At 44.0% G+C, this 21,418-nt stretch overlaps 2 protein-coding genes across 6 annotated transcripts in view; one reads left to right on the forward strand and one right to left on the reverse strand.

The window, feature by feature from the left end:
• The window catches only part of LOC115109746 (zinc finger protein aebp2-like), a 56,310-nt gene extending 41,445 nt beyond the window's left edge, over positions 1-14,865 (forward strand). For 3 of the 5 annotated variants that reach the window (XM_029635041.2, XM_029635044.2, XM_029635042.2), the window contains exons 6-9: positions 463-530; positions 10,538-10,651; positions 13,099-13,128; positions 13,228-14,865. In XM_029635041.2, the coding sequence (XP_029490901.2) occupies positions 463-530; positions 10,538-10,651; positions 13,099-13,128; positions 13,228-13,234 (219 nt within the window). In that variant the 3' untranslated portion in view covers positions 13,235-14,865. Of the gene's footprint in view, positions 1-462; positions 531-9,767; positions 9,822-10,537; positions 10,652-13,098; positions 13,129-13,227 lie in introns of all 5 variants that reach the window. The other 2 variants (XM_065009877.1, XM_065009878.1) reach the window with 1 other exon arrangement.
• A 1,747-nt stretch (positions 14,866-16,612) lies between these two features.
• The window catches only part of LOC115109745 (filamin-C-like), a 59,613-nt gene continuing 54,807 nt past the window's right edge, over positions 16,613-21,418 (reverse strand). Inside the window, exons 39-43 of the mRNA XM_065009951.1 lie at positions 21,021-21,153; positions 20,589-20,765; positions 18,312-18,530; positions 17,553-17,765; positions 16,613-17,450 (exon numbers count right to left, since the gene is read on the reverse strand). Of these exons, the coding sequence (XP_064866023.1) occupies positions 17,263-17,450; positions 17,553-17,765; positions 18,312-18,530; positions 20,589-20,765; positions 21,021-21,153 (930 nt within the window). The 3' untranslated portion in view covers positions 16,613-17,262. The remainder of the gene's footprint in view (positions 17,451-17,552; positions 17,766-18,311; positions 18,531-20,588; positions 20,766-21,020; positions 21,154-21,418) is intronic.

Genomic DNA, 21,418 nt, shown 5'->3' on the forward strand with positions numbered 1-21,418 from the left:
TCCACAAACATCAGAGTTTTTATGAGGCTAACTGCTCACTGTCTCTCTAGATTCCTGCGTCTGTTTCTAGCACCGTGGAATGGGAACTATGTGATAAGAATTCCTTTAGCATCAGCCCTGGAATGGAACCTGAGATATTCCAAGATCTCTGGCTTCTGTCTGTCTGGATTGTGAAATACCATGTTCTTCTTACTGTACTGTACATCACAGAAAGGGGAATGTAGGAGAGATTCCATTCCAAAATATAACTGTTATGTCTTCACTTCACTCATTCATCCCTATCAAACTATTAAAGACTTTCGACTTCCGTCTGTCTTTGCTCATTTTCTCCACTGTGCCCCAGCTCTGCTGAATGTCATTTATCTCAGTCAACATTTTGCTCCACCAGTGTTGTGTTTTGGTATTACTTTAATCATCTAATGAATATTACAGCATTCCTGACTCATCTTCTCCATTCACCAGGTGATAGCCAGGAGGAAAGAGGGCTCTGGGAAGGTAAAGGTGCTGCTCCACTGGACTCCAGAGGACATGTAAGTAGTATGGACTATCTTGGACACCCTAATTGACTCTGAAGCAAAGCAAATAGTCTGGGTAGCCATTTGATCAGCCTCTTGAACCTAGACTTGGTGCTCTGGTACCGGAGAGAACAGAACAGCAGAGAGAACAGTGACTAGGGTGGCTCGAGTATTTGACCATTTTTAGGGCCTTCTTCTGACACCGCCTGGTATAGAGGTCCTGGATGGCAGGAAGCTTGGCCCCAGTGATGTACTGGACCGTTCGCACTACCCTCTGTAGTGACTTGCGGTTTGAAGGCTGAGCAGTTGCAATACCAGGCAGTGATGCAACTCTCGATGGTGCAGCTGTAGAACCTTTTGAGTATCTGAGGACCCATGACAAATCTTTTCAGTCTCCTGAGGGGGAATAGGTTTTGTTGTGCCCTTTTCACGACTGTCTTGGTGTGGTTGGACCATTCTAGTTTGTTGGTGATGTGGACACAAAGGAACTGGAAGCTCTCAACCTGCTCCATTACAGCCCCGTCAATGAGAATGGGGGCGTGCTCAGTCCTCCTTTTCCTGTAGTCCACAATCATCTCCTTAGTCTTGGTTACGTTGAGGGAATAGTTTTTTGTTCTGGCACCACCCGGCCAGGTCTCTGACCTCCTCCCTGAAGACTGTCTCGTCGTTGTCGGTGATCAGGCCTACCACTGTTGTGTCGTCTGCAAACTTAATGATGGTGTTGGAGTCGTGCCTGGCCATGCAGTCATGGGTGAACATATGTGTTGCTACCTACCCTCACCACCTGGGGGTGGCCCGTCAGGAAGTCCAGGATCCAGTTGCAGATGGAGGTGTTTAGTCCCAGGATCCTTAGCTTAATGATGAGCTTTGAGTGTACTATGGTGTAGAATGCTGAGCTCTAGTCAATGAATAGTATTCTCACATAGGTGTTCATTTTGTCCAGATGGGAAAGGGCAGTGTGGAGTGCAATTGAGATTGTATCATCTGTGGATCTGTTTGGGCGGTATGCAAATTGGAGTGGGTTTCTGGGATAATGGTGTTGATGTGAGCCATTACAAGCCTTTCAAAGCACTTCATGGCTACGGACGTCTGTAGTCATTTAGGCAGGTTGCCTTCGTGTTCATGGGCACAGGGACTATGGTGGTCTGCTTGAAACATGTTGGTATTATCGACTCAATCAGGGGCATGTTGAAAATGTCAGTGAAGACACTTGCCAGTTGGTCAGCACATGCCCGGAGCACGTCGGCTATGGAGAGCGTGATCACACAGTCATCCGGAACAGCTGATGCTCTCATGCATGCCTCAGTGTTGCTTGCCTCGAAGCGAGCATAGAAGTGATTTAGATCGTCTGGTAGGCTTGTGTCACTGGGCAGCTCGCGGCTGTGCTTCCCTTTGTAGTCTGTAATAGTTTGCAAGCCATGCCACATAAGACGAGCGTCGGAGCCGGTGTCGTACGATTCAATCTTAGCCCTGTATTGACGCTTTGCCTGTTTGATGGTTCGTCGAAGGGCATTGCAGGATTTCTTTTAAGCTTCCGGGTTAGAGTCCCGCACCTTGAAAGCAGTAGCGCTACCCTTTAGCTCAGTGCGAATATTGCCTGTAATCCATGGCTTCTGGTTGGGGTATGTACTCGAGGTCAACAGATTATGGTTTTTCAACGCCGATACTGATTATTGGAGGACAAAAAAAGCCGATACCGATTAATCGGACGATTTTTAAAATGTATTTGTAATAATGACAATTACAACAATACTGAATCAACACTTATTTTAACTTAATATAATACATTAATAAAATCAATTTAGCCTCAAATAAATAATGAAACATGTTCAATTTGGTTTAAATAATGCAAAAACAAAGTGTAAAAGTGCAATAAGTGCAGTTAAGAACAAATTCTTATTTTCAATTTTCAGAAACATTATGTACAAAATAAGTTACAAATAATGAGAAAAAAACACAATAGCACAATTGGTTGTGTAATGGTTTTCTTCCTGGGAAGGAGAGGAGGACCAAAATGCAGCATTGTTATGGTTGAACATCTTTAATAAAGATGATAACGTGAACAATATACATATACAAAATAAGAAAACGTGGAAAAACCGAAACAGTCCTAACTGGTGCAAAACACAGAGACAGGAAACAACCACCCACAAAATACCCAAATAATATGGTTGCCTAAATATGGTTCCCATATTGAGAACCACTCTAGGCAACCATAGACTCACCTAGACAACTACACTGAACACAACCCCATAAATCGAATAAACCCCTAGACAAGACGAAACACAAATAAATCACCCATGTCACACCCTGGCCTAACCAAAATAATAAAGAAAACACAGAATACTAAGGCCAGGGCGTGACAGTACCCCCCCCCCCCCAAAGGTGCGGACTCCTGGCCATACAACTAAACCCATAGGGGAGGGTCTGGGTGGGCGTCTGACGTGGACCCCACTCCAACATAGTCTTAGTCCGCTTTCTCCGCGTCCCTTGAGTGGCGACCCTCGCTGCCAACCTTGGCCTAGTAACCCCAGCAAAGGGCCCACCTGGACTGAGGGGTGCCTCATTACTGAGGTAGCTCAGGCCTGAGAGGTAGCTCAGGCAGGTTGACGGCTCTGGAGGATCCTGGCTGACTGGCGGCTCTGGAGGATACTGGCGGCTCTGGCGGATCCTGGCTGACTGGCGGATCCTGGCTGACTGGCGGCTCTGGCGGATCCTGGCTGACTGGCGGCTCTGGCGGATCCTGGCTGACTGGCGGCTCTGGAGGATCCTGGCTGACTGGCGGCTCTGGAGGATCCTGGCTGCTCTTGCGGATCCTGGCGGCTCTGGCGGATCCTGGCTGATAGGCGGCTCTGGAGGATCCTGGCTGACTGGCGGCTCTGGCGGATCCTGGCTGACTGGCGGATCCTGGCTGACTGGCGGATCCTGGCTGACTGGCGGATCCTGGCTGACTGGCGGATCCTGGCTGACTGGCGGATCCTGGCTGACTGGCGGCTCTGGAGGATCCTGGCTGACTGGCGGCTCTGGAGGATCCTGGCTGACTGGCGGCTCTGGAGGATCCTGGCTGACTGGCGGCTCTGGAGGATCCTGGCTGACTGGCCGCTCTGGAGGATCCTGGCTGACTGGCCGCTCTGGAGGATCCTGGCTGACTGGCGGCTCTGGAGGATCCTGGCTGACTGGCGGCTCTGGAAGACCCTGGCTGACTGGTGGCTCTGGAATATCCTGGCGGGCTCATGACAGACGGGAGACTCTGGTGTCTCATGACAGGCGGGAGACTGGCGGCTCTGGACAGGCGGGAGACTCTGGCGGCTCTGGACAGGCGGGAGACTCTGGCGGCTCTGGACGGGCGGGAGACTCTGGCGGCTCTGGACGGGCGGGAGACTGGCGGCTCTGGACGGGCGGGAGACTCTGGCAGCTCTGGACGGGCGGGAGACTCTGGCGGCTCTGGACAGGCGGGAGACTCTGGCGGCTCTGGACAGGCGGGAGACTCTGGCGGCTCTGCACAGGCGGGAGACTCTGGCGGCTCTGGACAGGCGGGAGACTCTGGCGGCTCTGGACAGGCGGGAGACTCTGGCGGCTCTGGACAGGTGGGAGACTACTAGCGCTGGAGGGGAGGAAGGCTCTGGCAGCGTTGGACAGGCGAAGCGCACTGTAGGCCTGGTGCGTAGTGCTGGCACTGGTGGTATGGGCCGATGAAACGCACCTCAGGGCGAGTGCGGGGAGCTGCCACCGGAGGGCTGATGCGTGGAGGTGGTACTGGATAGACCGGACCGTGCAGGCGCACTGGAGCTCTTGAGCACCGAGCCTGCCCACTCTAGCCCGGCCGATACGAGGAGCTGGTATGTACCGCACCGGGCTATGCACCCGCACTGGGTGGGGACACCGTGCTCTCCACAGCATAACACGGTGCCTGCCCGGTCTCTCTCTCCCCCCGGTAAGCACAGGAAGTTGGCGCAGGTCTCCTACCTGGCTTCGCCATACTCCCTCTGTGCCTCCGCCCAAGACATTTTGGGGGCTGACTCTCGGGCTTCCATCCTCGCCACCGTGCTGCCTCCTCATACCAGCGCCTCTCCGCCTTCGCTGCCTCCAGCTCCTCTTTGGGGCGGCGATATTCTCCTGGCTGTGCCCAGGGTCCTTTACCGTCCAATTCGTCCTCCCATGTCCATTCCTCTTTGAGCTGCTCCTATTGCCGCTTCTCCTGCTGCACCTTGGGGCGGCTACACTCCCCTGGTTTAGCCCAGGGTCCTCTCCCGTCGAGGATTTCCTCCCATGTCCAAGAGTCCTGTGTCTTTGGCCGCTGTTGCTGCTGCCCGTTACCACGCCGCTGTTGCTGCTGCCCGTTACCACGCCGCTTGGTCCTGTTGTGGTGGGTGGTTCTGTAACGGTTTTCTTCCTGGGAAGGAGAGGAGGACCAAAATGCAGCCTTGTTATGGTTGAACATCTTTAATAAAGATGATAACGTGAACAATATACATATACAAAATAAGGAAACGTGGAAAAACCGAAACAGCCCTAACTGGTGCAAAACACAGAGACAGGAAACAACCACCCACAAAATACCCAAAGAATATGGCTGCCTAAATATGGTTCCCAATCAGAGACAACGATAAACACCTGTCTCTGATTGAGAACCACTCTAGGCAACCATAGACTCACCTAGACAACTACACTGAACACGACCCCATAAATCTAATAAACCCCCAGACAAAGACAACACAAATAAATCACCCATGTCACACCCTGGCCTAACCGAAATAATAAAGAAAACACAGAATACTAAGGCCAGGGCGTGACAGGTTGGGCGCCCGTAAAAATGCTGCCATTTCTTCCGGCGTCATCTTACATTTTACCACAGGTGGACTCCAATCAAGTTGTAGAAACATCTCAAGGATGGAAACTTAATTTTGGTATTGGTGTTTTTTATTTCTAATACATTTGTAAAAATGTCTAAAAACCTGTTTCGCTTCATTATTATGGGGTATTGTGTGTAGATTGATGAGGAAATCTATTGAATCAATTTTAGAATAAGCAACAAAATGTTGAAAAAGTCAAGGGGTCTGAATACCCTCATTTAGCCTAATTTATCCCTCATTTACTGAAGTGTTTCCTTTATTTTAGGAGTTACCTGTAAAATGGATGGAGAGTTATCGCTTAGGTCGCAACAAAATGAAATATGATGTAGCATAGGTAGCAATGGTCTGAATACCCTCATTTAGCCTCATTTATCCCTCATTTACTGAAGTGTTTCCTTTATTTTAGGAGTTACCTGTAAAATGGATGGAGAGGTATCGCTTAGGTCGCAACAAAATGAAATATGATGTAGCATAGGTAGCAATGGTCTGAATACCCTCATTTAGCCTCATTTATCCCTCATTTACTGAAGTGTTTCCTTTATTTTAGGAGTTAACCTGTAAAATGGATGGAGAGGTATCGCTTAGGTCGCAACAAAATGAAATATGATGTAGCATAGGTAGCAATGGTCTGAATACCCTCATTTAGCCTCATTTATCCCTCATTTACTGAAGTGTTTCCTTTATTTTAGGAGTTACCTGTAAAATGGATGGAGAGGTATCGCTTAGGTCGCAACAAAATGAAATATGATGTAGCAATGATACAATTTTATGTGTACAACATCTAAAGACCTTTGCCGTTATTAAAAGGACGTATTTGGGTGTTTTTGAAGCCTTTGTTCATGTTTTTTCACACAGAATAAGGATGAATAATTGATTTGGGTATGTTTCTTGAAAACAAGTGAAATAACAAAAAAGGTGTGTGGACCTTTCTATGACATTCCATTCACATCAAAAATAGAGATTTGGTTGTAAAAAAAATTACTTGCCCATTCAGGATTTTAAAGGATATCACCCAGCAGAGCTGGGGTCAGCATGTCAGCGATGCTAGCATGTCACAGAAATGGGTCCTCTGTCTCCAAGATCTCATGTCAGGCTATGTACGATTCACTTAGTATAAAGCTAGTTGTGTATTATTTGTCTTCGGGAACTGTCCAACTGGCAACAGCTCTGGTGGACATTCCCTACCTTTGTTTTTACACTGCTGCTACTCTCTGTTTATTATCTATGTATAGTCACTTTACCCCTACCTACATGTACAAATTACCTCAACTAACCTGTACCCCCGCACATTGAGTCAGTGCCGGTAACCGTTTTTGGATTTGTTTACCAAACGCCCTAACAAAATAATATATTTGGACATAACTGATGGACATTATCGAACAAATCAAACATTTATGGTGGAACTGGGATTCCTGGGAGTGCATTCTGATGAAGATCATCAAAGGTAAGTGAATATTTAAAATGCTATTTCTGAGTTATGTTGACTACCCAATATCTTTTTGGCTGCTTTGTTGTCTAAAGGCTGTACTCAGATTATTGCATGTTTCCTTTCTCCGTGAGGTTTTTATGAATATCTGACATAACGGTTGCATTAAGGAGAAGTTTATCTCAAGTTCCATGTATAATAGTCGTATCTTTATCAATGTTTATTATGAGAATTTCTGTAAATTGATGTGGCTCTCTGCAATATCACCGCATGTTTTAGAACTACTGAACGTAACACGCCAATGTAAACTCAGATTTGTTGATATAAATATGAACTTTATCAAACAAAACATGGTGTCATCTGATGAAGATCATCAAAGGTTAGTGATTAATTTTATCTATATTTCTGCTTTTTGTGACTCCTCTCTTTGGCTGGAAAAAATGGCTGTTTTTCTGTGGCTTGGTGGTGACCTAACAATCATTTTTGGTGCGTTCGCTGTAAATCCTTTTTGAAACCAGACACTGTGGCTGGATTAATGAGAATTTTATCTGTAAAATAGTTGTATGCTTGAGGAATTTTAATTATGAGATTTTTGTTGTTTTGAATTTGGCGCCCTGCACTTTCACTGACTTTCACTCCCAGTCCTAGACAGGTTAAAAGTGCTTTCCTCACCATCTTAAATAAGCATGCCCCGTTAAAACAATTCAGAACTAAGAACAGATATAGCCCAAGGTTCACTCCAGACGTGACTGCCCTTGACCAGCACAAAAACATCCTGTGGCATACTGCATTAGCATTGAATAGCCCCCGCGATATGCAACTTTTCAGGGAAGTTAGGAACCAATATACACAGACAGTTAGGAAAGAATAAACTAGCTTTTTCAAACAGAAATGTGCATCTTGTAGCACAAACTCCAAAAAGTTCTGCGACACTGTAAAATCCATGGAGAATAACAGCACCTCCTCCCAGCTTCCCACTGCACTGAGGCTAGGAAACACTGTCACCACCGATAAATCCACAATAATCAAGAATTTCAATAAGCATTTTTCTACGGCTGGCCGTGCTTCCACCTGGCTACCCCTACACCGGTCACCAGCTCTGTACCCCCCACAGCAACTTGCCCAAGCCTCCCCCATTTCTCCTTCAACCAAATCCAGATAGCTGATGTTGAGAAATTCTAAAAGAGCTGCAAAATAAGGACCCCTACAAATCAGTTCGGCTAGACAACCTGGACCCTCTTTCTAAAACTATCCACTGCAATTGTTGCAACCTCTCTTACTAGCCTGTTCAAACTCTCTTTCGTATCGTCTGAGATCCCTAAAGATTGGAAAGCTGCTGCGTTCATCCCCCTCTTCAAAGGGGGAGACACTCTAGACCCAAACTGTTACAGATCTATTTCCTTCCTGCCCTGCCTTTCTAAAGTTTCCGAAAGCCAAGTTAACAAATAGATCACCGACCATTTTGAATCCCACCGTACCTTCTCCGCTATGCATTCTGGTTTCCGAGGTGGTCATGCCACGCTCAAAGTACTAAACAATATCATAACCGCCATCATTAAAAGACAATACTTTGCAGCCATCTTCAGCAACGTGGCCAAGGCTTTTGACTCTGTCAATCACCACATTCTTATCGGCAGACTCAACAGCCTTGGTTTTTCAGATGACTGCCTCGCCTGGTTCACCTAGTACTTCTCAGATAGAGTTCAGTTTGTCAAATCGGAGGGCCTGTTGTCTGGACCTCTGGCAGTCTCTATGGGGGTGCCATAGGGTTCAATTCTCGGGCTGACTCTTTTCTCTGTATACATCAATGATGTCGTTCTTGCTGCTGGTGATTCTCTGATCCACCTCTATGCAGACGGCACCGTTCTGTGTAATTCTGGCCCTCCTTTGGACACGGTGTTAACAAACCTCCAGACGAGCTTCAATGCCATAAAACACTCCTTCCGTGGCCTCCAACTGCTCTTAAATGCAAGTAAAACTAAATGCATGCTCTTCAACCGATCGCTGCCCGCACCCACCCGCCTGTCTAGCATCACTACTCTGGACGGTTCTGACTTAGAATATGTAGACAACTACAAATACCTAGGTGTCTGGTTAGACTGTAAACTCTCCTTCCAGACTCAGATTAAGCATCTCCAATCCAAAATGTAATCTAGAATCCGCTTCCTATTTCGCAACAAAGTGTCCTTCACTCATGCTGCCAAACACACCCTTGTAAAACTGACTATCCTACCGATACTTGAATTCGGCGATGTCATTTACAAAATAGACTCCAATATCCTACTCAATAAATTGGATGCAGTCTATCACAGTGCCATCCGTTTTGTCACCAAAGCCCCATATACTACCCACCACTGCGACCTGTATGCTCTCGCTGGCTGGCCCTCGCTTCATATTCGTTGCCAAACCCACTGGTTCCAGGTCATCTCTAAGTCTTCGCTAGGTAAAGCCCTGCCTTATCTCAGAACACTGGTCACCACAGCAGCACCCACCGGTAGCATGCGCTCCAGCAGGTATATTTCACTTACCATCCCCAAAGCCAACTCCTCGTTTGGCCACCTTTCCTTCAAGTTCTCTGCTGCCAATGACTGGAACGAATTGCAAAAATCACTGAAGCTGGAGTCTTATATCTCCCTCACTAACTTTAAGCATCGGGCTGTGTACAGGCTCTGACAGCTATCTGTAAATAGCCCATCCAACTACCTCATCCACATGTTGTTATTTATTTTTTATCCTTTGCACCCCAGTATCTCTACTTACACATTAAACTTCTGCACATCTATCACTCCAGTGTTTAATTGCTAAATTGTAATTATTTCGCCACTATGGCCTATTCATTGCCGTACCTCCCTAATCTTACTACATTTGCACACACTGTATATAGATTTTTCTATTGTGTTATTGACTGTACGTTTGTTTATCCCATGTGTAACTCTGTGTTTGTGTCACACTGCTTTGCTTTATCTTGGCCAGGTCGCAGTTGTCAATGAGAACTTTTTCTCAACTGGCCTGCCTGGTTAAATGGAGGTAAAATAAAACAATTCATGAAAATATATAAATATATCCAGTCATACTTTTTCAAAAGCCTTTTCAAAGTCAGCTATGAATACCAGGCGTGATTTCCCAGATGTTTCATAATGTTCTAATGTTTCCCGTACTTGTCTTATATTATCTCCAATGTATCGTCCATGTAAAAAATCATTAGGATGAGTAATATCCGATAATACCTTTTAAATTCTATGCGCTATGCATTTTGCAAGAATTTTTGAATCACAACACTGAAATGTAAGAGGCGTCCAATTTTTTAAAAGGACTGGATCTTTATATTTCCCAATTGTATCCTGTTTCAGTAATAATGAATCATAAGGTTTGGTATACCTCCACTAGTATGCCATCCAGTCCTGGACTTTTCCCAGACTTAAAGGCTTTAATTGCATCAAGAAGTTCCTCCTCTGTAATTTGGCCTTCACACAAGTCTTTCTGTATAGCTGTTAATTTGATATTATTTATAGAAAGAAAATCCATACATTTATCTTCGGTTAGTGGAGATCCCCCATCGTCTCTTGCCAACTCTCCCTTCCCCTCTGTTCCGCCATCTTTCTCATTCTCCTCTTACCTGCTTACCATCTATCACCCCTTCTCCCCTCTCTCTCTTTTTCTCCAACCACATGTTCTAACAAAGCCCATGCTCTAACCACATGTTCTGTGTCTCTCTCCCTCTGTGTTTGTGTGTCGTCCTGCAGCCTGCCTGATGTGTGGGTGAACGAGACGGAGCGTTGTCAGCTGAAGACAAAAGTGGTTCACTTATCCCAGCTACCACAAGACACCGCTATGCTACTAGACCCCAACATCTACAGGTCAGTGTGCGTGCGTGTGTGCGTTGATCAATAAGTTGTGATCACAATAAAATCTGGATGCCCCCAAAATAAAGTACACTACATGGCCAAAAGGATGTGGACTCCCCTCCAATTGAGTGGATTCGGCTATTTCAGCCACACCCGTTGCTGACAGGTGTATAAAATCGAACACACAGCCATTCAATCTCCATAGACAAACATTGGCAGTAGAATGGCCCGTACGTAAGAGCTCAGTGACTTTCAACGGGGCACTGTCATCGGATGCCAACTTTCCAACAAGTCAGTTTGTCAAATCTCTGCCCTGCTAGAGCTGTTCCGGTCAACTGTAAGTGCTGTTATTGTGAAGTGGAAACATCTAAGAGCAACAACGGCTCAACCGCAAAGTGGTAGGACACACAAGCTCACAGAATGGGGCCGCGAGTGCTGAAGCGAACAGCGCATAAAAATTGTCTGTCCTCCGTTGCAACACGCACTACAGAGTTCCAAACTGCCTCTGGAAGCAACGTCAACACAAGAACTGTTCGTCGGGAGCATCATGAAATTGGTTTCCATAGCCGAGCAGCCGTACACAAGCCTAAGATCACCATGCGCAATGCCAAGCGTCAGCTGGAGTGGTGTAAATCTCAGCGCCATTGGACTCTGGAGCAGTGGAAAAGCATTCTCTGGAGTCATGAACTACGCTTCACTATCTGGGGAAGGCCTTTTCCTGTTTGAGCCTGTGGAGGCTGCTGAGGGGAGGGTGGCTTATAATGGCTGGTGTGGAGTGGTATCAACCACATAGAAACCACGTCTTTGATTTGTTTGATACCATTCCATTTACTCCATTCAGGTCATTATTATGAGCCGTCCTCCGCTCAGCAGCCTCCACTGGTTTCAGCATGACAATGCCCCCGTGCACAAAGCGAGGTCTATACAGAAATGTTTTTTTTTTAGATCGTTGTGGAAGAACTTGACTGGCCTGCCCAGAGCCCTGACCTCAACCCCATAGAACACATTTGGGATGAATTGGAACACCGACTGCCAGACAGGCCTAATCGCCCAACATCAGTGCCTGACCCCACTAATACTCGTGTGGCTGAATGGAAGCAAGTCCCTGCAGCAATATTCCATCATCAAGTGGAAAGCCTTACCAGAAAAATGGCTGTTATAGCAGCAAGGGGGGGGGGGGATCAACTCCATATTAATGCACAGGATTTTGGAATGAGATGTTCAACGAGCGTACTACTTTTGGCCATGTAGTGCCTTAATACCATAAGTTCTGAGTGGCCATAGAGAGGCCCCTGTCCGTCATCTGTGCCATCTCTCTGCACGTTACTGCTACCCACCAGGTGGCGCCAACCCTTGACTTCTCTAGAAAACCAGGCCACGAAGAAACACTGAGCCTCTTCACATTCACACCACTCACCAAGAACAAAATGATGTCAAGCCCCCCAAAAAAAGAAGTGGTTATGAAACTGCCATTTCCCATGTGAGATGTGTGTTCTCTGTGTATGTGAAGAGGCAGGTGTCCTATGCTCATAATTGTTGTCCCAGCCTTCTCCAATGCTATTGGCTGCAGTGAAAGCTGGAGAGGAATATGAGGTGAGGTATATAAGCACACTGCCATTAGAACTAAGGGCAAGGTTCACCATGATAATGCATGGTCAAGTGGCTTTGGCTAAGACCTGAAGGCACTATAGCCCCCTCAGAGTGACCAGGCTAGCAGCTTGAATCTCCCTCATAGTATCCATTATATTAAGATTTCTGCAGCACTGTGCAGGGCAGGGCTATCCTTCACTGCGGCGTACTTCCATAGCCACGGCAAGGTAATGGAAAATAAGGTTAGGTTTATGACCTGCCATAAAAGACTGAAAATTATTACTGAAACAATGTGCCTAAAATAACAAAACGGCCATTAATTAGGAGATATGTGGCACACAACAGAGGCACGGCTCCAGTCCTGTCCCAGCAATTTTAGGGAGAGTGGGGGCAGGTACTGATGATTTTAACTTTGCATGATAGCGCGACAGAAAAAAAAGACTTCCGGCCAATGGATGTAAAGGACTTTATAATCCAGTTTACCCCACCCGTCGTCGTCTGACTGTCTTTATCAGGCACATTCATACTATCTGACACACACACACACACTCCCTCTCTCTCTCTCTCTCTCTCCCCTTCTCTCTCTCCCCTTCTCTCTCTCTCTTTCTCTCTCCCCTTCTGTCTCTCTCTCTCTCTGTCTCTCTCTCTCTCTCTCTGTCTCTCTGTGTCTCTCTCTCGCTCTCTCCCCCTCCCCTGTATGGCTCACTTGGTAGAGCATGGTACTTGCAAAACTGCCGTTGTTGGTTCGATTCCCACAGGGGTCCAGTATGAAAATGTATGCACTCTACTGTAAGTCGCTCTGGATATTAATGTCTGATAAATGACTAAAATGTAAATGTCTTCACATATGCTCTGTTATGTCTCCCCAGAGCGTTACCACAGAAGCAGCTGAAGCGAAGGTAAGCATTACATGTCGAGCTGATCCTTTCATTGTCCCTACAGTCTGAACTACTGGTGAGGTCATATCTACAATCTCACATATTTTTCCTTATTTGCAGTCTGTAAGGAGTCTTCTGTGGACAGAGGACTACAGAAGGGAAGAACTCCTGTTCTTAGGATGTGGGTCTATATGGGAGCCTCTACGTCTGTCGTTCCTTGAAAGGAGGAGACTAGCGGAAGGGACCGTGGACAGAGGAGAGATGTTACATCCTTTTTCTGGGTAGAGTAGAGAATGTTTCTTCTTTCCTCTGTATTTTTAAACCCACCACTGCATCAGTCTGCAGTGAAAGTGGGTTAACCATTTAAAATGGTTCTGTTCTTTAAAAGGTAATGAATGTTTTATATTAAGTGCTAAACTTGAAAAGAAAAACATGTATAAATGATTTTAAGTGTACTACTAAAACTATGGTTTGGTTGTTATACACAACTGCGTAAAGAAATAGTTTAATTGTGTAGAAAGTAACATACAGCATTTTTTGTAGACATTGTTCATCTTGTAAATATTTTTTGCAGATTTGTTATTTTTATACCATGGAATACTGTAGTTTATTGTGAATTTTTTATTTTTAAGCATAATGTGTAATTATTGTTTCAATGTGAAAGCTCTTTTTGTAACCTATTATTGTTGAAATGTCAAATTAAATCATCAATCCATATAATGTTCATGTTGTCTCCGATGATTAAAATTAAGATAATATTAAGATAAATATTAAGATAAAATGGGTAATGATGACTTGTATAGGCAACCCATTATTGCATGACAGTGCTTATTCTTGGGCTCTCTTGCTGTTGTCAACAATTTGATAGTGTCTATCTTCACTAGTTACCACAGCCACAAAGTCATAAACTCTGGCCATTTCTACAATTTATCTCCTTACAATTTGATTTTAAACCTAACCTTAAACCATAACCACACTGCTACCCTTATACCCAACCCTAACCTTAAATTAAGACCAAAAAACCCATTTTTGTTTTCATTAAGTTTTACGATATAGCCTATTTTGACTTTGTGGCTGTGGTAACTAGTTGAAACCGATCGATACAAACGTGTACATTGAAGCATGACCTCTAACCTTCTAGCACCTGTGACCACTAACTACATTAGTGTTAACTAGAACTCCTGAACCCCAAGGCATGGTTAATTCATGAGTATGGTAATACATTTGTGTTATCATTATAGACTATTTACCATGTGTATGTATACAGTTCAACATTCAATATGAGGACTTGTGAACTTAAATTTCACTCTGTATGTTGAAAGTGGAATATATCACCAATAAAACAAAGACAGAAAGGTAAAAGGATCTTGTTGAACAGCACTAACTATTGCTGTGTGTGTGTGTGTGTGTGTGTGTGTGGTAGGAAGAGAATGATCACATAGTGAAATATAGTTCAGAATTTATGAGTTAGTCTTTAGGATTTAAAATAATTTCTGTGTCTTCTTCTTGGGAACATCATGGTTTGATATTTTAAGGACACCGCTGTCATGGCTGGCTGTTCCTTTCTAGGAAAAGCCTTGTTGGGTAGACACACAAACAAACACACAGTACTGCAAACAATTTTACATCCGGGGTAAATCGAACATGATTTAGACCTTGTTTATGGAAAAGTGTTTCTATCTGTATTTCAATGTTGCAACTTGCTGAAAATTGTCCAGTGTTCCTATCATCTCGAATAAACAGTACTGCAAAAAGAAATTCACTTACAGAGTGCATCAAACATGATTTAGACCTTGTTTTTGGAAAAGTGTTTATTTCTGTATTTCTTGGTTGCAACTTGCTGAAAATTGTCCACAGTGTTCCTATCATCGAGTTTAAACAGTTCTGCAAAAAAATTATCAAACATGATTTTAAACCTTGTTTATTGAAAAGTGTTTTTTTTCTGTATTATTGGATGCAACTTGCTGAAAATAGTCCAGTCGAGTTTATCATCGAATTTAACTTTTATGGCTGCAGGGGCAGTAATTGAGTAGTTTGGATGAAAAGGTGCCCATATCAAACGGCCTGCTCCTCAGTCATAGTTGCTAATATTTGCATATTATTAGTAGTATTGGATGGAAAACACTCTGAAGTTTCTAAAACTGTTTGAATGATGTATGTGAGTATAACAGAACTCATATTGGCAGGCAAAATCCTGAGTTGAAATCAAAACAGGAAGTCAGAAATCTGAGCTTGTATGTATTCACCAGAGGCCCCAATGAAATCCCCTTGACATATGAATGATGTTCCACTGCCCAGGGGTTCCACTAGATGTCAACCATCAATGGAAATTATAATGTGGCTTCTATGTTGTTGTGGGAGTGAATGAGAGCAGAATATATCAGCTGTCCATCAAGCAGCCATTTTGTGATCCCACTTTTTCCTCATGGTAGTCACTTGCGTTCCATTGCTCACGAAGACAAGAAAGAATACTCCTGTTGGAACTTTATTGAAGCTATATGTTAAAAACATCCTAATGATTGATTCTGTACTTAGTTTGAAATGTTTCTTCGACCGGTAATATCACTTTTTGAAGTTTTTGTCCGATATAACGCTGACCAGAATTAGCGTTTGGATATATATATATACTAAACGCGCTAACAAAAGAAGGTATTTGGACATAAATAACGGACATTTTCGAACAAAACAAACATTTATTGTGGACCTGGGATTCCTGGAGTGCTTTCTGATGTAGATCATCAAAGGTAAGGGAATATTTGTCATGTCATTTCTTGTTTATGTTAACGCCATCTTTGCGGCTGTGGTGTTTTTAAAGTTTTTTTTAAATCTGACAGCGGTTGCATTAAGGAGAGGTATATCTATATTATCATCTACATTTATGAGTATTTCTGTTGAATGATGTGGCTATGCAAAATCACTTGATGTTTTGGAATTAGTGAATCTAATGCGCCAATGTAAACTCCGATTTTTTTTATATAAATATGAACTTTATCAAACAAAACATGCATGTATTGTGTAACATGAAGTCCTATGCGTATCATCTGATGAAGATAATTCAAGGTTATTGATTAATTTTATCTTTATTTCTGGTTTTTGTGAAGGCTATATTTCGCCTGCCAAATCAGTTCTGATATACTCACATACATTGTTTTAAGTTTTGGAAACTTTAGAGTGTTTTCTATCTAAATCTACCAGATATATGCATTTCCTATCTTCCAGGCCTGATAGAAGGCAGTTTAATTTGGGCATGCTTTTCATCCAAAATTCCAAATACTGCCCCCTAGAGAAGTTAACTGTTGAAAATTCTTATTTTCTTGCCAGGGAAGGATGCCCCCGGACCCCCCTACTGGCTCTGGGCTAAGCCCAAAATGTTTAGAAATCCTAGAAAAGCCCCAGGGCATGTTCATAATGACACTCACATTCAGTCAAAATCACTAAATAAACCCACTTGTGTTTTGTCAAGGCATATATATCTGCAAAGTTTACCAAAAAATATAGGTTAATATAACAAAAATACATGTTTCTCTTTATTTAAGCATACAAACCATATGACATTTAATACTGTTTGATAGCAAATTATCTTCAGTTTATAAACATTCACACATTAAGCCATCCTTTGCTACACAACAATCCCTTTCTATTGGTCGAACAGGGTCTTGGGACCAATCAAAATACTTTGAACAACATGACTTGGAACACGTCTACAGTACACATAGAGATCGATAGATGGCGCACTGCCCATGCAGTTACAGAAACAATTAATGGCAAAATATAGGAGTGCCCTCTTTCCAACTCTGCAAAGAATTACTATTGCAACAACACATCATCAGTAGGGTAAAACTAACCTGTCTCACGACAGTCTAAACCCAGCTCACGTTCCCTATTAGTGGGTGAACAATCCAACGCTTGGTGAATTCTGCTTCACAATGATAGTCACTAGTCACAGACAACTTTCTCTAAACAGTAACAGTTAGGGTTAATAATTTTTAAATAAAGGTTGAAATCGTATTTTTTACTTATAGGGAGAGAAACTTCTTTGCATGTTTTTTGTGCACATTAGGAGAGGGGGTTCGTTCTACAGTCGTGCAGCGGAGCAGGGTGGCGGTGAAATGGGGGTCAGGGGTGAGATTTCAAGGGTTGGAGAACAGAGTTCTTTTAGGGCACAGCTACTTTGAAGGGGCTGCCAGGAACACTGTCATCCCCCCACTTGACGATAATGGTGTAGTTGTCCTTGTCTTTGACAGTGTAGGTGACGTTGTACAGGCGGTTGCCCATGTGTTTAACGTACACCTTTTCACAGGGCGTCCTGGGGCCGTGCACTCCCACAAGCAACATGTTAGTACCTGGAAGAGGGGAGGGTTAGGAATGGTACTCGAGGAGTGTGTGTATGTGTGTGTTACATATTGGTGTGTGTGTTACATATTCCTCGAGTCTGTTCTTCTCACCTGCTTTGTTGCAGTCCACATTGAATACATTATTCTGTCCGACCAGAGCCTTGGTGAGCCCGCCGCCTCGACACACCACCTTGCTGGCGTCAGAGGTCAGTTTTGAGGAGGACGAGGTACTGTACGCTCCTGCTACCTTGGACGTCTTAGTAATCGTCTGTACCAGGACCGAGGACGTCTCGTGAAGGCTGTGACCACCAGACAGACGGGTACCTGAGGGAGGTTACAATGTTACAAAAGAGCTGCAGTAACAACTCAAACCAGACATTACATAATCTAACACCTCCCCTCCTCAGAACAGACAAGAGCACCATGAATGGGGGTTTCTTATGAGAGGGTGGGTGGCTACTTAGAACAACACTGTTAACCTGTAGGCTACTGTTTTCCCCATCTCAACATATTCATACAACATAGATTCCTCATACTCAGGGGGATTCTTTGTAACTTCACAACAACATACAGTATCTAGCCTTATTTTCTACATTTTGCCGGTGCTTCAGAGGATGCACTCAGTCTTCAGCACTGACGTCAGTGACTATTCAATTTACAATCCCGACGAGATGTTTTTTTTTACTTACGTATGTTGTTGTGAAGTTACAAAGAATCCCCCTGAGTAACATTTACGTAATTTGTTATTTATATTACATTACATTTCTAGGTGTGAGTGAGTGTCTCGTTTTATACCGAAAACCTTGAACATCCTTTTCATCAAGATCTGTCAGTCATGCTGCACACACACGTCACACACCGAACACACACCTGTGACTTTGGCTTTGAATGGGCTGCCCACTATATGGTTGGGTCCTCCATATTTGATGGTGATGAGATAGTTGCCGGGGGCCATGGGTGTGTAGATGACCTTGTAGCCATCAAGGCAATCGGAACAGTCCATCTTCACCTTAGAGGGACCGTCGATGGTCACGGACAGGGCACCCGACCCTGCGTTACAGGTGTTCACTACAAACTCTGAGGCTACACCTAGAGGGAGAGAGAAAGACTACATGGTGAGGAAACCTAGCATTCATATAATGCATCATTTTAAGACAGCATCACAACTAGGGCTGTGGTGGTCACAATTTTCGTCAGCCGGTGATTGTCAAGTAAATAACTGTCGGTCTAATTGGTAATTGACCGTTAATTATCGTAAACACATTTAGCATCTCCTAGCTTCCACACATACCCTACAAGCCACTGATGCAGACCTTTGGAACATGTACATTTAGAAAAGTCTAATAAATCGATGTAATATAGCCTACACCTCAATAAATCCATTATTTATTTTAGACAGGTCTAAAGAAGCATGATATGAAGAAAATGTAGTCTATTTCAGAAGAACAGAATAGCATACTCTGAGTTCTGAGGTCCTGATCTGGCTATGCCAAATGGCTGTGGGCTACACTAGTTCATTTAGAAGACAAGATTTACTTAGAATTCCATGACATTATTTTATAGTATGAAGAATACTATAAATGTATGAAGAATACAATTACAAATAAAATAGAAAGGATATTCCAGGTGACTCCACTGATGTCTAATGAAGGTGACAGGTGTGCATAATGATGGGCAGCCTGGCGCGAGAGGGTGAGCGGGAGCAGGCGTGATATTTGAGAGGTTTTTGACAATACACTCTAGATGTATGTGTTCCAGAGTAGAGAGTGCTCCAGAGTAGAGAGACCCACGGTAGTTACTGTAATTGAGTACTGGCAGTGTCTGCTGTGGCATGTTCTCCCACTTAAAAAGATGAGAGAGGCCTGTGATTTTCATCATAGGTACACTTCAACTATGACAGACAAAATGAGGAAATAAATCCAGAAAATCACATTGTAGGATTTTTTATGAATTTATTTGCAAATTATGGTGGAAAATATGTATTTGGTCACCTACAAACAAGCAAGATTTCTGGCACTCACAGACCTGTAACTTCTTTAAGAGGCTCCTCTGTCCTCCACTCGTTACCTGTATTAATGGCACCTGTTTGAACTTGTTATCAATATAAAAGACACCTGTCCACAACCTAAAACAGTCACACTCCAAACTCCACTATGGCCAAGACCAAAGAGCTGTCAAAGGACACCAGAAACAAAATTGTAGATCTGCACCAGGCTGGGAAGACTGAATCTGCAATAGGTAAGCAGCTTGGTTTGAAGAAATCAACTGTGGGAGAAATTATTAGGAAATGGAAGACATACAAGACCACTGATAATCTCCCTCGATCTGGGGCTCCATGCAAGATCTCACCCCGTGGGGTCAAAATGATCACAAGAACGGTGAGCAAAAATCCCAGAACCACACGGGGGGACCTAGTGAATGACCTGCAGAGAGCTGGGACCAAAGTAACAAAGCCTACCATCAGTAACACACTACGCCGCCAGGGACTCAAATCCTGCAGTTCCAGACGTGTCCCCCTGCTTAAGCCAGTACATGTCCATGCCCGTCTGAAGTTTGCTAGAGAGCATTTGGTTGATCCAGAAGAAGATTGGGAGAATGTCATATGGTCAGATGAAACCAAAATATAACTTTTTGGTAAAAACTCTACTCGTTGTGTTTGGAGGACAAAGAATGCATCCAAAGAACACCATACTCCTTTTCTCGCACAATTGCATAGCCTATAGAAATGTTGCGCAACATGAGCTCATGGGCTTTCATGAAATGTTTGATCAGATTTTTGAATACATTTGAATTGATGTCAGAGTGATTAGAGGGACAATAGAGTACCAGGCAGTTAGCACGTTTGGTAGACTACTAATGACCAGGAGAAGCCTAATTACCGTGACTAAACGGTCATGTGGAATTGACTGCCTTCATGACTCATGAAAGCCTGTGTGGCAGTAATACGGTCACCGCAACAGCCCTAATCACAATAGGCAAAACTGGTTGAAATGATGTCACTGCAACCAGATTACAACCAATGATTAATATACTGTATGTATATTAATCATTGATGACAAACCTCTCCTACATGTGTTGTCAGTAGCAGAGGGTCTGTGTACAGCGGGAGTAAGAAAATAAGAAGAAGATATAGAGTAGTGTATGTACCTGTGGATCCTCCATCCAGTCCAGGCCCATACACCGTCACCATGCCTGGGTCTCCAGCCTGTCCGGCCTCCCCCACCCTCACGTTGAACGGACTTCCAGGGATGTGGCTGCCATTGAACTTGACGTCGATGGAGTGCACGCCATTCTCACGGGGAATGAAGCGGATGGCGTTCTTGTCTGGTGAATATGAGTGATTAGATATAAATAAATCTAACGTTATAAAATTAATGTTTTGTTCAACATTAAGTAACACATTTGTCCCCATCTCTCCCATTTGATTTTGGTTAGTGGTGGCTGTAGTTAGCTGAAGTTAGAAATAGTGTGTACAGAAATCCAAACCTCAAATTAGTCTCTCTAGGCCCATGGACTACTTTCAGGGTAAGGAACCATATAACTGTGAGGTCTAACACCAAACCTATCCTTATATCTTACCACTGTCCAGGTCTGTGATGTAGCACTCCTCTGCTGAGCCAGAGGGGGTATGGACCTTAGCATCAACCACGCCCCTTGCCCCGTTACACTGTACAGCGAACAACGCTTCCTGGTTCACCTTCAGGTCCTTCTCCTGAGGGGAGGAGGAAGGAAAAACAGGGTCAGGGCCTGGTAAAGCTCTGTAAGCTTGCCTTGTGTGTGTAGAATGTGTGTTTTTAACTGTGACTCATCTTGTATATGAAACTACAATAAGGAGGTAAGTCGAGAGATTCCCGGGCTGGGTGTGTGTAAGAGGGAGAAGGTGTTAATGTGTTTCCTAGTGGGGGGTGATAGGCAGTACTGATAGCCATGAGTAAGACCCCACATCCCTCTCACTCACCATTAAACAACAACACATT

Source organism: Oncorhynchus nerka, linkage group LG25 (genome assembly GCF_034236695.1).
Source record: "Oncorhynchus nerka isolate Pitt River linkage group LG25, Oner_Uvic_2.0, whole genome shotgun sequence".
Lineage (NCBI taxonomy): Eukaryota > Metazoa > Chordata > Actinopteri > Salmoniformes > Salmonidae > Oncorhynchus > Oncorhynchus nerka.